Genomic DNA, 19,507 nt, shown 5'->3' with positions numbered 1-19,507 from the left:
TTATGTAACTCTGACTGGCATTTGGACGGAATTATGGGCCCTTTATACTTAGAAAATTGAAAATTTGGTTAAGATTTATGTTTTGGTCCACTTTACCCCTAAAGTATCATAGATATTGCTTTCATACTTGGAACACTCAAAAACTATCATAAGGGTACAGTAAAAGGACAAGTTGCATAACTCTGGTTGTCATTGTTACGGAATTATGGCCCTTTTTTGACTTAGTAACTTTTAATATATGTTTAAATTTTGTGTTTCGATCCACTTTACTTCTTAAGTATCAAGGCTATTGCTTTCAAACTTCAAATACTTTCATGCTATCATGAGGTTACTGTACCTGGCAAGTTGAATTTTACCTTGACCTTTGAATGACCTTGACTCTCAAGGTCAAATTATTAAATTTTGCTAAAATTACCATAACTTCTTTATTTATGATTAGATTGGATTGATACTTTGACGAAACTACTCTTACCTGACATACCACAATAGACTCCACCCAAACCAAACCGTCCCCCGTGCCCTCCCCCCCCTCCCCCCCTCCCCCCCACCTCCCCCCTCCCCCCCCCTATTTTTTTTTTTTTTTTTAAGATCATCTCACAAATGACCACCACACCCTCATCACACTATACCCCCACCCCACCCCCCCCACCCCACCCCCCCCCCCAATTTTTTATTATATATTTTTTTTTTTTTTTTTTTTATAAATCATCTCACAAATTACCACCACACCCTCACACTATACCCCCCCCCCCAATTTTTTTTTTTAAACGGTTATGTTTGAAATACCGTCCAACCATCGCACCCAAAAAATCCCCCCCCAACCCCCCCCCCCCCCCCCCCCCCGTCCTTCCCCCCCACCCCCACCCACCCCCCCCCCCCCCCCCCGCCCCCGATTTTTTTTTTTTTTTTTTTTTTCGCTTTTTTGGAAGATAATGTAATAAATGTCCACAACCCCACACTATACACCCCTCTTCACTCCACCCCTCCCTCCTTTGTGATTGAAAATGAGAGTCCCTTCACCTTTAAAAAGAAAATAGATGAGCGGTCTGCACCCGCAAGGCGGTGCTCTTGTTATACCTATGTTGCCAGCTGGTATCATGCTATTAACCTTTGATTAAATGTATATTTATGTAAATTACATTAAAATATAGCAATTGTATATTTAAAGTGTTGAATGGCTGGTGAAAAAAGATCTAAAATTCCCCTTTTCGCCCAAAACAACGCGAAATTCCCCCCTTTAAGGGCCCCGGCCTTAATCCCCCAAAGTGAAGCAAGTGTGAAGATGACCTAGAGGTTTTCTTAAAAGGGGCAAAATAAAAAATAGGATCTCAAGCTAAATATATTCATGTACAGCCTATTGTTTAATGTTGTCCAGGGATTTGACGTGTACACTGAAAGTTTTATTTGTCACCTACTTACAATATAAAGAATCCAGAGAAAAATGAAAATGAGCAAACCTTCCCATTTGACTCAAGTAAAAGTTAGATTTTCACTAGATAACCCCAGAGCATAAAATACAAATATACATGACAATATGCATTTATATTTAGTGGTTTCATACTGACCCAGTAGACAGATTAAACAGCCTTGTTCTCTGACCAAAATGACACCACCTGGCCACTTTTTAAAGCAAGATTATACGATTTTCATGTGTGTTAATTGTAATATATTGATAAAAATATGTTACAATAACACGAAATAGGCAAGAAAAATTATACATTGAAGACGAATTTCATAAAATGCAGCAAAGACAAATTAGCGCCCCGAGCTGATTGTGACAAAGATATTTCGTACATATTTTCCTACAATAACCGAAGCATTCGTCTTTTTATTAGGATCAGAGATAGTGTTCGTGTGTCATATGAATAGATATTGTTGCAGGAATGAACCGTTAAACTAAATTTAGATTCACATCGTACATGCATGATTTACATGCTGGCAATTTCGACTGTACAGACATTTTCGATTCCAGAATTAAATATCTGGCTTATTTCACATTTTTCGACACATATTCTTCTTAACTTTTTTTTTTTAAATTATATTGAAATATATGTTTAATAAGTTTATTACACATTTTATATAAATTCATAAATATTTGACAAAATCGTATAATCTCGCTTTAAGATTGAGTAAAATAAATTTAAGTTCACCAACTACTTTTGAAAATCCATTACCAAGTGTAAACTTAATGAAAACCAAGGATATTCCTTCTTGTTTCTGAAAATACCACACAATTGAAATGTGTTTGAACTTTGTGAATTTATAAAAAATAAAATGACTTAAAGTAGACCTTTACAATAAGCTTTTGCCAGGAAAAGAAATTAGATTAGATGCTGGCAATTAAATATTTTGTGTTTCAAACATCCATTTCATCTGGTTTAGACATTGTTTACATTAAATTACAAATGTTTATCGAAGCTCTATCCCATATGCGTGAAATTTTCTTTATTTAAATGTGTTGTGTTCTGAGAAAACTGGGCATAGTGCATGTGCGTAAAGTGTCGTCCCAGATTAGCCTGTGCAGTATGCACTGCACAGGCTAATCTGGGACAACACTTTACGAACATGCATTATGCCCAGTTTTCTCAGAACACAACTCAAATGTAAAATGATATTGCATGTGTGAGAAATAAATTGTGTGCTTCAGGTGCGGCTACAGACCATGCCACGCCCTGCCCCCGGTCAGAAGCCTCTGTACGCTGGCACTTGGGACTGTGCAATGCAGACCGTACGCAAAGAGGTCAGTGAATTTTTTTTCTTTGTGATTTTTGACTTTGTTCTTCAATGTAAATTATGTAAAATGTGTCTTAAATTCCAAGAATTTAGAAAAATATTAACATTTAAAATAGAGAGGTAAGCTAAAATAAAATGATAATTGGTGATATTCATTTGTTTTATTGCATTCAACATACAGATGATTTTCATTTGATCACTCATGCAAACATTTAACTATTGAAATAATTTATAAAGATTTCATATTTTTCATCCATTATTTTGCCCCCGAAGGAGGGCATATAGTGATCGCACTGTTCGTCTGTCCGTCACATTTTTGCGTTTAGGTTTCGAAATATGCTCTTAACTTCTATGTCGCTTCAGATGTAACCTTCATATTTGGTATGCATGTGTATATGGACAAGGCCTTTCCATACGCACACAAATTTTGACCTCTTATAGGGGACAAAAATTCCACTTGTATTGACGAGTGAAATCTTGAAAGGACGAGTGAATTTTCCTAAAGCTCTTCCTACAGGAGGAGTGAAAAAAAGCTGATGTTAAAATAAGTATTTTCTGACCAGTAAGACTCTTTTTCATTAAATAAAATCATTTTCTTTAGGCATATCTATTCCGAAAGTAGAATTCGTGAACGAGTGAATTTCCCTAAAGCTCTCGTCCTACAGGCTGAGTGAAAAAAGGCTGATGTAAAAATATGTATTTTCTGACCAGTAAGACTCTTTTTCATTAAATAGAAGCATATCTATTCCGAAAGTAGAACCCGAATGAATCGGAAATTGTTAATGTAAATTTCATACAGCAGGTGTCCCAAGTAAATATTGGCTTTTTGATGTAAACTTTAAGCGCGTCTATGTTGACAGGGAACCATCCGACTGCATTCACTATGACTTTTAGAATTGATTTTTAAAGAATTATTTGACCGCAAAGTACGGTTTTAAACCAGTCTGAATTTCGTATGAAAAATGTCTGACATACAAGCTTTCTTTAAAGGGGGCAGGGGCGATGTTCAAACGTCCAAAACGGAAAGCATGCGAGCATTAGAAAAAATATTTGTCTTCATTTATTTATTTTGTGTTCCTCATAAATGAAGTAACTTATTTCACTGCTTAACATTTCTTTTGTGATCAGCTGGCATGAATAACTGAGTAAGCAGCATTTTAGCAGTGATATAGGAAACCTTATTAGGCATATCAGCCCTTTGCAATCTTTATTTCAAACATATTTAATTGACGAGTGTATGTGTTTGCAGGACGAGTGAAAAGTTTAGACATATTTTTGTCCCTGCCTTTGACCTTGCCCTGCCTTGAACCAAGGGTCTTGGTTTCGAAATCTGCGCTTAGGTTTCAGAAAGCGTTTTTCGGGAGCATATGTCTTCCGATAGAGACAGCTCTTGTTTTATCCATGGTTCCTTTTTTTTATTAAGGCTATTTTTTAATAACTGTGAAAATGTATCCTTTTGGGCTCCATGAATTTGCACAAATACGGAACAATTATTAGGCGAATACAAATCTAATGTTAATTTCTGCTTATGCCAGCTTATCTACAACCCACAAGGCCTTATTTTGCTTCCATGATTTTTAGCTCGACTATTATATATGAAATATATATAGTGGAGCTATCCTACTCACCCCGGCATCGGCGTTGCCGTTCCCGTATCCGTTCCCGTGTCCGTTTGCGTGCAAATGTTAAAGTTTGCGTACTACCCCAAATATTTCCTATGTCCTTTGACATATTGCTTTTATATTTTGCATACTTGTTTACCAACATGACCCCAACCTATAAACAAGAGCAGACCACTGTATCAAGCATTTTGACATAATTATTGCCCCTTTTATACTTAGAATATGCATATTATTGATAAATCTATGTTAAAGTTTGCGTACTACCCCATATACTTCCTATGTTCCTTGACATATTGCTTTCATATTTTGCATACTTGTTTACCAACATGACCCCAACCTATAAACGAGAGCAGACAACTGTATCAAGCATTTTCACAGAATTATGGCCCCTTTTATACTTAGGTAATTGAACATTTTGCTTAAATTGCCATAACTTCTTTATTTATGATCAGATTTTATTAATACTTTGACAAAACAACACTTACCTGAATACCACAATGGATTCCACCCAAACAATAACCCACGCCTCAACCCAGAATCCCTGCCCCTCCCCCCCCCAAATTTTTTTTTTTCCTTTTTCTATTTTTGATAGATCATCTAATAAATGACCACACCCCCACATTTTACCTCAACCCCCCCCCTACTCCCCCCCCCCAAATTTTTTTAAATTTTTTTTCCCTTTTTTTATTTTTGAAAGATCATCTAATAAATGACCACACCCCACATTTTACCTCAACCCCCCCCCCCCCCCTACCCCCCCCCCAATTTTTTTTTTATTTTTTTTCCCTTTTTTTATTTTTTAAAGATCGTTAAATAAATGACCACACCCCACATTATACCCCCCTCTCAACCCCCCTACCCCCCCCCCCCCCCAAATTTTTTTTTATTTTTTTTTTCCTTTTATTATTTTTGAAAGATCGTCTAATAAATTATTGAATATGAACAATTTCCCCATCATGGCTTACGTTATACTGTCAAGCACTCGAATAGTCGAGCGCGCTGTCCTCTGACAGCTCTTGTTTAGATCTATTTTCCCCCAAAAGTTACATGATAACATTTATGATAAAATCACTTGAATTTAACATTTAGAAGATCAAAGATCGAGTGATATTTATATCACACAATTGCAAACTGCAAAGCATATAACTTCTTAAAAACGTATATTCAATCGACAACCGTCTATACATGTACTATAGCCTCTACAATTCTCAGTGTTTTACAATGTAAACCATAGTTTCACTCTGTTAGTTTATGATAAACAATACCAGTACATGAATTACTTTCAAGTCAGTACACCTATTCTAAAATAAATGAATTAAAATATCAAAGCAATTCAGTACTTGTTAAAGGTATAGATTCAAATTACATTTGTTTTATTGGCATAGTACTTTTTGTATTTATGTGTGTGGGATTTCCAGGGCTTATTAGTACAAGTAAAAGTAATTGGTTATACTTCTTGTTTGTGTTTAGGCCTGCCACAACAAAATGATTAGATGTTTTTCAGCTTTGCTTCACCTAAAAATCATAAAATTAAATAAAAATAGTTTCATTTTTATACTGAACCAGCATGATTAATTTTGCACAACACCAGTTTTTTGTAAAAAAAAAGTGGTTTTTATTTTTCATTTTGGGAATTCCAAAATAATTTGAGACATATTATATTACAAAGACCTTCTATTTGTTGTTAAACAGTTAACAGTACAAAGGAAGTATTCAGCTGTCTGGTCCTTTATTAACCCTTTCAGTGCGGAAACCGAATTTTTGAAGGCCTTTGCAAACAGTTTGGATCCAGATGAGACGCCACAGAACGTGGCGTCTCATCAGGATCCAAACTGTTTGCTATTTTGATAGTATTCTTTGAAAAAAAAATCGAAGAAAATGCTAATTTTAGAAATTCAGCAGACGACATTTTAGCAGACGACAAATTTCCCAGCATGCAAAGGGTTAAACAAAAATGCCTTTTTTTCTATTGTTGGTCTGAAACAGCATATTCTAAATGTTTTTATGCCCTCAATATGGTGGCAGATAGCAGTCAGACTGTCCGTCCGGCATTCCGTTTTCTGGAGGTTTTCTACATAACCCTTTCAGATATTGAGCTGATTTTTGGTATGTGAGCCGACCTAAATGACTTCAAGACTAAGTGTGAGTTTCATTCCGGTCCATTAATTTTTAGCGAAATTATTGGCCTTTGACTTAGAAATTTTCTCTGTAATAAATGTTTTCCAAAAGTTTTTTACGAAACAATTTTCAGATATTTAACTGATTATTGGTATGTAAGTCTACCTACATGACCTACAGATGAAGTGTGAGTTTCGTTCCGGTCCATTGATTTTTTGCGAAGTGATTTGCCTTGGACATTTATCTCTAAAATAGTTGCTGGGCAGCTTTAAAGCACGGTAGGGGGCATAGTGTTTCACAAACACAGGTCTTCTTTAAGATGTATTTCTTGTAGCAGCTTTTAATTTAACTATGAAAAGTTGCCTAAATGAGTTCAATATCTGAAGAATGATCAATGATTTTGCTTTATGCAATAATAAAAGCGTCACGAAGTCCACAAAAACATACAAATCAATTGTAATTTACAATTAACTAACAAAATAAAGGACAATCTGGACCAGATTTTATTAAGGAGAATTATTTCGAATTGATTTAACAATTGAATAACATTTCGTTGGTTTCTGAATTGTCGGTTAAATTACGCCGTATTTGCATAAAAGCTGATAGTAATTTTGCATAAATTAGGCATTATTGTCCAGATAGTTCGTACAAATTTGGAACGCAGAAAAGTACATAGCTGTAATTTTACCACTCTTAAGGCGAAAAAAATGAATTTCAATGCATATACATATATATAATTGAAGCCAGGTTGACCTACAATTATGTGAATGCTTAACAAAAGACCTTATTTGTTTAGCCTTATCCAAAAAACATTTGTGTTCAGGGTTTTTTTGGCCTCTACAAAGGGATGGCTGCCCCACTGACAGGCGTGTCCCCCATGTTTGCCATCTGTTTCCTGGGCTTTGGAATCGGCAAGAAACTACAACAGAAACATCCCACCGACGACCTCACGTGAGTCCATGTTGATAATTGGGAGTAGTGAATTCTCTTAAATGCTATCTGGGCATTTTTCATCCATTGTAGGGCCCTATTTCCCCCAATGACAAAAAGTATGCTTTTTCCCCGCAAGTAAAAAATCCCGCCAATTATCTTTTTTTGTTATTTATATTAATTTCAATAATTCAATTTAGATTATATTTAAATATTGCCTCTGTTTCTTTTCAAATACCAGTAGGTTATTTTATTAAGGAAGTAGATAATAAGTAAATTACAAATATTCTTCAATTCCTCTGATAAGATATTCTGCATAAAATTTGCTCTGGAAGGGCTCTAGAAGTGAGGCGATGCCCTTCCTGCAATCATGAGCTATGTACCTTTCAACTGATATATTTCTTTGTCATAAGCACAAATTGATCAAAGTTTGTGGCGCAAACTACTTACACATTTCTCTAGATCTTAAATTGGAACTTGATACAATAAACTATTAAATGTGGCTGTGCTAAACATATCTTTCACACGTGGTCATTCACATAATTTTTAGCTCGGCTTTTTTCGGAGAAAACCCGAGGTATTGTCATAGCCTGCTCGTCATCCGCTGTCAGCCGTCCGCCGGCGTCGTGCTAAAACCTTTACATTTGCTCTTAAATCAAAGTGCTTCCACCTACAACTTTGAAACTTCATATGTAGATGTGCCTTGATGAGTTCTACACGCCACACCCATTTTGGGGTCACTAGGTCAAAGGTCAAGGTCACTGTGAGCTCTTTAAAAAAATCTGACAAGCTTTCATTAATTAAAAAATGCACCGGCAGCCGAGCGTTGGCACCCGTTATGCGGTGCTCTTGTTATTTAAATGCCCTTGAACTTTTCATCCATGTGCATAGGTGTTATGACTTTGACAAAGCGATGCCGCCGTATTTAAAATCATGTATGTGACTAAGCTCTAGTTTGCATCCATACAAAAATATCCTATGGCTACAAATGTTGTAGGTAAATTGGATAAAAACAATATTAAGCCAGTTCAGAAAAATTGCTATTAACATGCTTTCTCCCATTTTATAAACATATCTGATTTGATGCACCTTCTTCTGAAATTGCAATATCAATAGCCAAACTATAAGAAGGATTATGAGAACATGTTTTAAAATACACCGGCACCGCTTTGTCACAAGCCTAACACCTATGCCCATGGATAAGTGGGAACAAAAAACATGTTTCCTCACTTTTGATTTTTTCCCGATGATCATTGACACCTGAACAGTCTGCACAAGGCTATTAAGGGACGCCACTTTCCGTTTTATGGTATTTTTAGCTCATCTATTTTTTTTTTTTAAATTATGAGCTATTGTCATCACCTTGGCGTCAGCGTCGGCGTCCGGTTAAGTTTTGCGTTTAGGTCCACTTTTCTCATAAAGTATCTATGCAATTGCATTCAAACTTGGTACACTTACTTACTATCATGAGGGGACTGGGCAGGCAAAAGTAAGATAACTCTGGCTTGCATTTTGACAGAATTATGTGCCCTTTTTTATACGCCCGTATAAAATACGGGACGTATTATGTGAAACCCCGCGGCGGGCGGCGGGCGGCGGGCGGCGGGCGGCGGGCGGAAGGCATCACTTTGTCCGGACTCTAATTCAAATTGTATTCATCCGATCTTCACCAAACTTGGTCAGCAGTTGCATCTAGTTGATATCTAGGCCAAGTTCGAATATGGGTCATGCCGGGTCAAAAACTAGGTCATAGGGTCAATAAGTGCATTTTCAAAGGGGCCACTTTGTCCGGACTCTATTTCAAATTGTATTCATCCGATCTTCACCAAACTTGGTCAGCAGTTGCATCTAGTTGATATCTAGGCCAAGTTCGAATATGGGTCATGCCGGGTCAAAAACTAGGTCATAGGGTCAATTAGTGCATTTTCAACGGCGCCACTTTGTCCGGACTCTAATTCAAATTGTATTCATCCGATCTTCACCAAACTTGGTCAGCAGTTGCATCTAGTTGATATCTAGGCCAAGTTCGAATATGGGTCATGCCGGGTCAAAAACTAGGTCATAGGGTCAATAAGTGCATTTTCAAAGGGGCCACTTTGTCCGGACTCTATTTCAAATTGTATTCATCCGATCTTCACCAAACTTGGTCAGCAGTTGCATCTAGTTGATATCTAGGCCAAGTTCGAATATGGGTCATGCCGGGTCAAAAACTAGGTCATAGGGTCAATTAGTGCATTTTCAACGGCGCCACTTTGTCCGGACTCTAATTCAAATTGTATTCATCCGATCTTCACCAAACTTGGTCAGTAGTTGCATCTAGTTGATATCTAGGTCAAGTCCGAATATGGGTCATGCTGGGTCAAAAACTAGGTCAAAGGGTCAATTAGTGCATTTTACTTTGTCCGGACTCTAATTCAAATTGTATTCATCCGATCTTCACCAAACTTGGTCAGCAGTTGCATCTAGTTGATATCTAGGCCAAGTTCGAATATGGGTTATGCCGGGTCAAAAACTAGGTCACAGGGTCACTTAGTGCATTTCAAGCATTAAGCATGGTGTCCGCTCTCTAATTGAATTAGTTTTTTTTCCAATCTTCACCAAACTTGGTCAGAAGTTGTATCTGGACAATGTCTAGGTCAAGTTCGAATATGGGTCATGCCGGGTCAAAAACTAGGTAACGGGGTCACTAAGTGCATTTCAAGCATTTAGCATGGTGTCGGCTCTCTAATTGAAGTAGTTTTCATCCGATCTTCACCACATTTGGTCAGAAGTTGTGTCTAGACAATATCTAGGTCAAGTTCAAATATGGGTCATGTCAGGTCAAAAACTAGATCACGAGGTCACTTAGTGCATTTCAAGCATTAAGCATGGTGTCCGCTCTCTAATTGAAGTAGTTTTCATCTGATCTTCACCAAATTTGGTCAGAAGTTGTGTCTAGATGATATGTAGGTCAAGTTCAAATATGGGTCATGGTAAAGTTATCAAGTTGTCCAAAACCTTCAAACGGGCGTATCTTGTGACAGTTTGGCACTCTTGTTATACTTAGAAAATTGAAAATTTTGGTTAAGTTTTGTGTTTAGGTCCATTTTATTCCTTAAGTATCAAAGCTATTGCTTTCATACTTGCAACACTTACTAACTATCATAAGGGGACTGTGCAAGCAAAGTTATGTAACTCTGACTGGCATTTTGACAGAATTATGTGCCCTTTTTATACTTAGAAAATTGAGAATTTGGTTAAGTTTTGTGTTTAGGTCCACTTTTTTCCTAAAGTATCAAAGCTATTGCTTTCATACTTGCAACACTTACTAACCATGGTAAGGGTACTGTGCAGGCAAAGTTATGTAACTCTGACTGGCATTTTGACGGAATTATGGGCCCTTTATACTTGAAAATTTGGTTAAGTTTTGTGTTTAGGTCCACTTAACCCCTAAAGTATCATAGATATTGCTTTTATACTTGCAACACTTACTAACTATCATAAGGGGACAGTAAAGGACAGGTTGCATAACTCTGGTTGTCATACTTTCATGCTATCATGAGGATACTGTACATGGCAAGTTGAATTTTACCTTGACCTTTGAAAGACCTTGACTCTCAAGGTCAAATTATTAAATTATGCTAAAATTGCCACAGCTTTTTTATTTATGATTAGATTCGATTGATACTTTGACAAAACAACTCTTACCTGACAAACCACAATAGACTCCACCCAAACCATCCCCCACGCCCCCCCCCCCCCAAAATCCCCCCTCAATCCCCCCTCAATCCCCCCCCCCCCATTATTTATTTTTTTTTAGCTCACCTGAGCACATGGTGAGCTTTTGTGATTGCCTTTTGTGACAGTTGTCCGTTGTGCGACGTCAACATTTGCCTTGTTCACTCTCTAGAGGCCACATTTATTGTCCAATCTTCATTAAATTTGGTCAGAAGATTGGTTTCAATGATACCTTGGATGAGTTCGAAAATGGTTACGTTTGCTTGAAAAACATGGCTGCCAAGGGGCGGGGCATTTTTCCTTATATGGCTTTATATGGCTATAGCAAAGTCTTGTTAACACTCTAGAGGCCACATTTATTGTCCGATCCTCATGAAACTTGGTCAGAAGATTCATCCCAATGATAACTTGGACGAGTTCGAAAATGATGTCCGTTGGTTGAAAAACATGGCCGCCAGGGGGCGGGGCATTTTTCCTTATACGGCTATTGTAAAACCTTGTTAACACTCTAGAGGCCACATTTATTTTCCGATCTTCATGAAACTTGCTCAGATGATTTGTCCCAATGATATCTTAGATGAGTTAAAAAATGGTAACCTTGGCTTGAAAAAAATGGCTGCCAAGGGGCGGGGTATTTTTCCTTATACCCTTGTCAAAAAAGTGAGCAAAATCCGGTTATAACCCAGTTTTAAACTGGGTTTAACCCTGCGGTATTGGCACCGAGCTAAAAGCGAGTCTTTTAAACACACTTTTTGCTTACCAACTTGGTTTTATCTGAGTTGAATCTTGGTTTAACTCGCTTAAAGCCAACATAGTGGTTTTTTAACCGTCTTAAGTGGGTTTAAAGTGAGTTTTTTTCAGGCATCTGTGTTTAACTCTGCGGTATTTGCACTGTGCTAAAAGCGGGTTTTTCAGACATGCTTTTAGCTTACCGACTGGGTTTTTTAGCTTACCGACTTGGTTTTTTTCTGAGTTAAATCTTGGTTTAACTCGCTTTAAACCAACAAAGTGGGTTTTTTAACCATCTTAAGTGGGTTTAAAGTGAGTATGATTTTCTACAAGTTGGTTTTTTGAGGTTTTTTAAACATGCTTAGACCAACTTCTGTCTGTGGAGTTGGTTTTAAGTGGGTAAAAAGTGTGTTTTTTATGTGAGCTATAAGCAGGCTAAACACGGTTTTTAAGTGAGCGAAAAGTGAGCTGAAAGCACGCCTTTGTTAGTTTTTTTCACAGTGAAAACATGCTTTTAACTCGCTTTAAACCTAGTTATTAACAGTATTTTATCTGTGAAAAAAACAAAAGCAATTTGTGCGTTTGGGTAAGTTGATTTTTGTGGGTTTTAACAGTGTTTTAGTGATTTTTTTTTAGAAAGTAGGTTTTTTGTGAGCCTTTTGTGGGATTTTGCAGTGTGAAAAAAAATAATTTTGGACTGATATGTTCTAGAAAAAATGGTTTTTGTGAAGCAATTACAACAGTTCATTATAAGCCCCATGTGGTTAAAAGGGAAAAAACACAATGTGTACAAAAATTATGTTTATATGACAAAAATAGTACACCGCAAATTAATACAAACAGATTATTTTTACAATACATTATACAATAATAGACATTTATGGAAGATTTTAAAGCAAAAGGTTGACCGCAATGGACCACTGCGGGTGGAGTATTTAGACCGCAGCTGCTGCAGAGACCTGGATCTCAGCTGTTGGAGGTACCTGAACCGCAGTGGAATGAGGAACCTGGATTTCAGCTTATGGAGGGACCTACGGCATACGGTGTTGGGACCTGCACAGCAGCTACTGGAGAGACCTTGACCGCTAGGGGACCTGGAAAGCAGCCAGTGCAGGGACCTAGACCTGATCTTGGTTGGTGGAGGGACCTGGAAAGCAGCTGGTAGAGACCTGGAAAGCAGGCGCTGGAGTGACATGTACCATTGATGCTGCTTGTGTCCTTCTCCTCTTGAGCATCTCTTATGCCAGTTGATCTGCAAAGGATTAATACCATATCACTTTCAAAAGGGCAAGGCATTCTTCAAACATGTTGATTGGTTATGTTTTCGTTCCACTTAACTATGAAATATTGCTGTTATGGTAATCTTGTTGCTTTAATAATAATAAATTTAAGTTATTTGCTTGTTGTTTTTGTTTGTTTATTTTTGAAATTTTAATCCCTTGATCACATGTGACTTAGCACTTTTCATCAATTATTAAAAGAAATTGGGTTTGGTAGAAAATGCAGTTTGAAAATGTACCAAGATGCGTGGTCTCATTTGGCTGTGTGGTCTGGTGGCATTGTAAATGCAATAACCTGTATAGTTTACCTCTCAACAAATCGAGCTTTCTTGGTCAAGGACAGGGCGAGGTTTTCCCACTCTTGATCCCCTCAAGTTTGCCAGCTTGTGCAGGATAAAAACCAGGTTTAAAAGTCCATACATCAGGCAGGCGATGATGCACATTCTTTCCAAAGGATCTTCCCATCAATGTCTATTTTGCCTTGTGGCAAGAGTTTAACCTTCAAAATTAAAATATATAAGTTCTAATTAAGTATGAGGGAAAGAAATCCGTTCAGTAATAACCAGAAATAGATATAAATAAAATTTTAGATGACAATAACCATGAAACACAACCATATTTATTCACTGTACACAACATTTACACTTTTTCATGTGTAAGTTTATCTATTTTTGCTTCAAAATGTGTTGTTTATCCTTTAAATTGCAATACAATAACATCCATTTACATTTCCCAGTGACAATACATAAATATGATAAAGATCATAATTAATTCAATAAACTAAATAAAATAAGGGGTGAAGAAATGACAATACAAACCTGTTAAAACTGTTCTTCAGTATTCCAAAAACAACAACAGGCAGTTCAACCTCCTTTCCAACCAACTTATTATTGATTTCCACATTGCAGTAAAAAACACATTGTTTTCATCACACAATACTTCATGCTGACAGAATTTCAAGACATTTTACACTACCATTATAAGTCTTTCACTTCTTTATATTAATGTTGCTGAATTAAATTTAGCTCAATATTCAATTGCTGACACCAGCTTGTTTTTCAAAAGTTGTTGTTTTCAAAAAGATAACTTCCTCGGTGCAATAGCCAATCAAAAGCCTTATATCTTATTCCACACAGCCTTATCTCTAGGCAAACCCCATCAGTAGCCTTATCTGCCCCTAGATAATCTGTACCCTGTTTAGCTCTGAGTGCCTGACAGATTGTTATCTGTTTATTGTTAGTGGTGTGAAATAAGGGTGTTTTTAGGTATTGTCTTGTTATTTTGTTGACAGTTTATGTAACACAGGTCATGTTTGGCATTTTATTATTTTATTGCAAATTAAGAAAATGGATATGATGGTATCATATGCAAATATCAAAATCTTGCATAACTTATGTACAAAAATAAATAGATTATTTCCAAAATAATGTTTCCAATACCATAATTATTTAAATATGCAGATTTAACAAGTAAATACTGTTTTAAACAAATATAAACAATCATATGAGATTGTTTAAAAAAAATAAAAAATTAAGACATAAAACAATCATAAGATATTGTTTATAATAAAAACAAACATAAAGATAAAAATTCAAAGTGAAACACAAACTCTTTCATTTTCATGTATAAAACTAAGCTTGACCATTGTTATAGTTTTTGTCAGTGATACTTGTTGTCCATCTGTGAACCTGTGATGTTCTGAAAGAGCCATTTTCATCCAATATTCCCTAAAAATTATGGGGAGCACACAAATGTACAATAGGGACAATGGCAAACAAGCTGTAAAAAAAGCCCCTTTACAATTGACTTGTTTTATTTATGGCTATAAACATCAAACAAAGACCCAGTTGAAGAATTATTGTTTCATTGATGAGTTATATTAATAAACAAAAGACCAACTTGTTGAAAAGTGTGTTAAAGTGAGTCTTTAAGCCTCGTTGCAGCTCTCAACTTATTTACAAAAAGACCAAGTTAAACTCGCTTAAACCCACTTCTGTTAAAAAAAAGACCAACTTCTGTTGTAAAAGACTCGCTTATAAAACAAAAAGACACACTTAAACACACATAAACCAACTCATAAATAAAAATGCTCACTTTTGACACACAAAAAACCGACTTCTTACAGAAAAAAACTCGCTTAAACACACATCTTCTTAAAATAACCAACTTTAAACTCAGTTAAGCACAGTTTAGCACACATAAAACTCACTTTTATTAGCAAAAACCAACTTCCGCTAAGAAAAACTCAGAAAAAACACAGTTTTATGTTGGTTTAAATGTGTTTTGGTATGAAAGTGGGTTATTTTTTGACAAGGGTATGGCTATATATGGCTATAGTAAAATCTTGTTAACTTTCTAGTTTGCTCAATCTTCATGAAATTTGGTCAGAACATTGGTTTCCTGTGTAGTAAAGTTTGGTTTTATTATGTCAATATTATGTGACATTAACTTATTATGTGATTTTTTATAACACAGAATTTTCATAGTTAACATAACTGTTTTAGCCATTAACACTTATGATAAGCCTTTTAACTAAGAGATAACTGAAAGAAAGACAACATTACATGATTTTGCAGTATTTATGCAGTATTTATCTCCCTTGTTTAACCTGGTTCAGTAATCTATTTTAAGTTCTGCTCTGGAATTTGGGAAGATATTGATCATTGATAAATGCACTGTTCTGAGGGAAAATTTACTACTCTGCCATTGATCTCTTCTGAACTGTATAAAATAAGCTGTTTGGGCTGATTTAAACACCTCTTGATGCTTTCTTGAAAAGTTAACAGCTCTTGAAAAAGGTTGGAATTTTGAAATAATTAAACTCTAAATTATTTTTAACACCAGCATCAAGAAATGTTGGCATTATTTTCTAAATTATTCTTATTATTAAGATTATTTTTATTTGGCATTTTCTAAATTAGAAAGACTCTTCTATTTCAATAATTGTAGTAAATTTTTCTTATTTTTACATTTTATTCACTGAAGTTTCCTAATCTCCAAAAATATTGTTCTTTGATTAAATTAGACCTATTTTGTAAACTAGATTTTTGAAGCACTTTCTAGACTAACAGTAACATACAGAGCTCCAGATAACTTTTCTGAGTAATTGGGTAAATACCCACTACTTTTGAGTTCAATTGGGTATTTCATTTTTGATTGGGTACAAAAAAGTTGGTACCCACTACTTTAATTGACAATTGGGTATTTTTGTATTAAAATTGGGTCTTTTCATTGTCTTAGATTATCATATGCTTACCTGAATGAGCTGGTTAAGTTCCACTCTTAATTGATTAGTTTCAGAGATCTTGTGTAATTATGTAGATGTATCCATAATATACAGTCTTGATTAAAAAAAAGTTAGACGATTTTTTCAACCAGTGTCTTACAATGTAAGCACTGTCAGCGCTTGCCTCCGACACAATATCGTCAAAAATTGGTTGCACTATATTTTCCTCTTCTGATTTTGTGTTGATCGCGGTTAAATAACTTAAAGTGATATTATGCGCATTTTTCACTGTTGAAATGAGCTGAAAAGAAGTAACAGGTCAAAAGAGTTAGTTAAAATGTGGTAATTGACCAATTATCTACAACTCATCTTGCTACCAGTTGTTTATAAAAAAATTATATATTATATTCGATATTGTACATGACTGTCCCAGTCCTCTAAGCCGAAATGATCCGTAAAACAAAATTGTGTCTTTGTGTCGTATAAACAAATCTGCACTAAAACTAAATTTAGATTCACATCGTTCATCGAATCATTTCTGTTGTCAGTTGTCAAAACGAAAGTACAGTTGATATTCAAATGCATTATTTTTCTCTTTCCGGGATATTGTTTAAGTATGTTGATGCTGCATTAAAAAATATAAGTGTATATGCAGTGAAAACACCAAAAATAAACAATGGTTGCAATAGACACCTATAAACATAGCATGATATACTGTTTGACGCGCATAATATCACTTTAAAATTGAGTTTTTTGTGCCTGGGATACGATATTTCTCTTTTTACGGCCTCGATGTTTCGACATTTTCACAACAATAACACGTATTTACATAGACGCTTTCTTCCGTACATATTATTGTGCTGAATGTTATAATGAAAGCGCTTGGAATAAGCGGAACAAATCCGGTATATAGGACCCAGGTATTTTTGGGACAGATTTACTCATTACGCAGAGAAAAAATACGATATGCGTAATCGGCAATTTCAATTGGGTTTCGGTACGCAGAGTTTTATTTTTCTATGCGTAATCGGCAATTTTACATTGGGTATTTACACAAATACGCACCTTATCTCTAGCTCTGACTTATATTTATATCAGTTTTTTTTGACAGATTTTGAACTTCTTTTTACATTAATTAAGGTATTTGCTGTATGTTGTTCATTTTTGTAACGATACTTAGATTCTTTAGACTTGGCTTGTACCTGTTCTTAATTTTCTGTCATTAATCTTCATTTTCCGAGTTCTTGGAATAAAAATTAGTTATTTTTGTTAAAGCTGCCTTGGTTTTCACTTATAAATAAATTCTTATAGTGTATTTAGGCGTCCCTGACTGAACGCCTTTAGTTAATTGAATTACAACCAGTCAGTATATTCATCCTGACCAGAAATAAGAGTTTGTCAAATAAATATTTCCGCATTACATAAGTGCTCACAAAGTTACATAGCTTGTAACCGTCCTGTGACCGGTTCATTTGCGTAAGCGAAGGAGACCGCACTACCACACCTGGATAGGACAGTTGAGTTCGATAATGGTTTGGATCGGTAAAAAAACATGGCCCCCAGGGGGAGGGGGGGGCTCTTTTTTCTTATATTTATATAGTAAAAAAGCTTGTGAACACTCTAGAAGTCACATGTTTTGCCTAATCATCATGATATTTTGTCAAAACATTAGTTATGTGGATGTCTCGGACGAGTTTGAAAATGGTCGTGATCAGTGAAAAAACATGGCCGCCAGGGAGTGGGGCAGTTTTCTTTATATGTATATAGTGACAACATGTGAACAGTCTAGAAGACACATTTTTTCCCAATCTTCATGAAACTTGGACATATCTTGGAAGAGTTAAAAAATGGTTCAGGTCTGTTAAAAAAACATGGCCGCCAAGGGGCCATTTGTTGTTCATTCTTCGTGATACTTGGTTAGAACATTTGTTCCATTGCTATCTTGGGCTGCAAAGAACAGGTCATTTCTTTTTATCTCAGGTGAGCGACTTTGGGCCTTTCAGGCCCTTTTGTTTTAATTAAAGATCATCTAATAAATTACCACCACACCCTCACACTATACCCCCCCACCCCCCACCCCAAAAAAATAGTTTTTATGCCCCCGGTAGGGTGGCATATAGCAGTTGAACTGTCCGTCAGTATGTCAGTCAGTCTGTCTGTCCGTCCGAAACAAACTTTAACATTGGCCATAACTTTTTCACTTTTGAAGATAGCAACTTGATATTTGGCATGCATGTGTATCTCATGGAGCTGCACATTTTGAGTGGTGAAAGGTCAAGGTCATCCTTCAAGGTCAAATTTATGGCGTCTGTCCGTTACGAAAACTTTAACATTGGCCATAACTTTTTCAATATTGAAGATAGCAACTTGATATTTGGCATGCATGTGTATCTCATGGAGCTGAACATTTTGAGTGGTGAAAGGTGAAGGTCAAGGTCATCCTTCAAGGTCAAATGTCAAATATATGGCGTCTGTCCGTCCGAAAACTTTAACATTGGCCATATCTTTTTTTTAAATTGAAGATAGCAACTTGATATTTGGCATGCATGTGTATCTCATGGAGCTGCACATTTTGAGTGGTGGAAGTTCAAGGTCAAGGTCATCCTTCAAGGTAAAAAAATAATAATAATTGTTCAAAGCTGCGTTCTCATGAAGCTGCACATTTTGAGTGGTGGAAGTTCAAGGTCAAGGTCATCCTTCATTGTCAAGGTCATGCTACAAGGTCAAAGGTCAAAAAAAAAATTCAAAGCGGCGTTCTCATGAAGCTGCACATTTTGAGTGGTGGAAGGTCAAGGTCATTCTTCAAGGTCAAGGGTATCCTTCAAGGTCAAAGGTCAAAAAATAATAATTTCAAAGCGGCGTTATCATGAAGCTGCACATTTTGAGTGGTAGAAGTTCAAGGTCAAGGTCATCCTTCAAGGTCAAGGTCATCCTTCAAGGTCAAAGAAAAAAAATCAAAGCGGCGCAATAGGGGGAAGTGTGTTTCTGACAAACACATCTCTTGTTTTTTTCTAACATGGTTAAAAAACACAAATATTTATTTTTATTATTTTATTTTTGAAATACCGTCCAACCATCCCACCCCCCAAAAATTTTTTTTGCATTTTTTTGCATTTTTGGAAGGCGGTGCTCTTGTTTGTTTAAAGGAACTC

At 36.0% G+C, this 19,507-nt stretch overlaps 1 protein-coding gene and 2 long non-coding RNA genes across 3 annotated transcripts in view; 2 read left to right on the top strand and 1 right to left on the bottom strand.

Moving 5' to 3' along the window:
- Positions 1 to 19,507, top strand: part of LOC127832089 (mitochondrial carnitine/acylcarnitine carrier protein-like) — a 36,696-nt gene that overhangs the window by 3,388 nt on the left and 13,801 nt on the right. Inside the window, exons 2-3 of the mRNA XM_052357278.1 lie at positions 2,648 to 2,740; positions 7,297 to 7,424. Of these exons, the coding sequence (XP_052213238.1) occupies positions 2,648 to 2,740; positions 7,297 to 7,424 (221 nt within the window). The remainder of the gene's footprint in view (positions 1 to 2,647; positions 2,741 to 7,296; positions 7,425 to 19,507) is intronic.
- LOC127832097 (uncharacterized) lies at positions 9,003 to 10,221 on the top strand. The gene is made up of 2 exons (XR_008026690.1): positions 9,003 to 9,461; positions 9,618 to 10,221. It is a non-coding gene; the product is annotated as an uncharacterized LOC127832097 (long non-coding RNA).
- LOC127832102 (uncharacterized) lies at positions 11,772 to 15,410 on the bottom strand. Its single transcript, XR_008026694.1, has 3 exons — positions 13,948 to 15,410; positions 13,438 to 13,628; positions 11,772 to 13,101 (listed from the first exon to the last, which is right to left on the bottom strand). It is a non-coding gene; the product is annotated as an uncharacterized LOC127832102 (long non-coding RNA).

The sequence above is a fragment of the Dreissena polymorpha genome, chromosome 5 (genome assembly GCF_020536995.1).
Source record: "Dreissena polymorpha isolate Duluth1 chromosome 5, UMN_Dpol_1.0, whole genome shotgun sequence".
Classification (NCBI taxonomy): domain Eukaryota; kingdom Metazoa; phylum Mollusca; class Bivalvia; order Myida; family Dreissenidae; genus Dreissena; species Dreissena polymorpha.
Note: the sequence above shows the minus strand (reverse complement) of the source record. Positions and strands in the feature narration are given on the sequence as shown.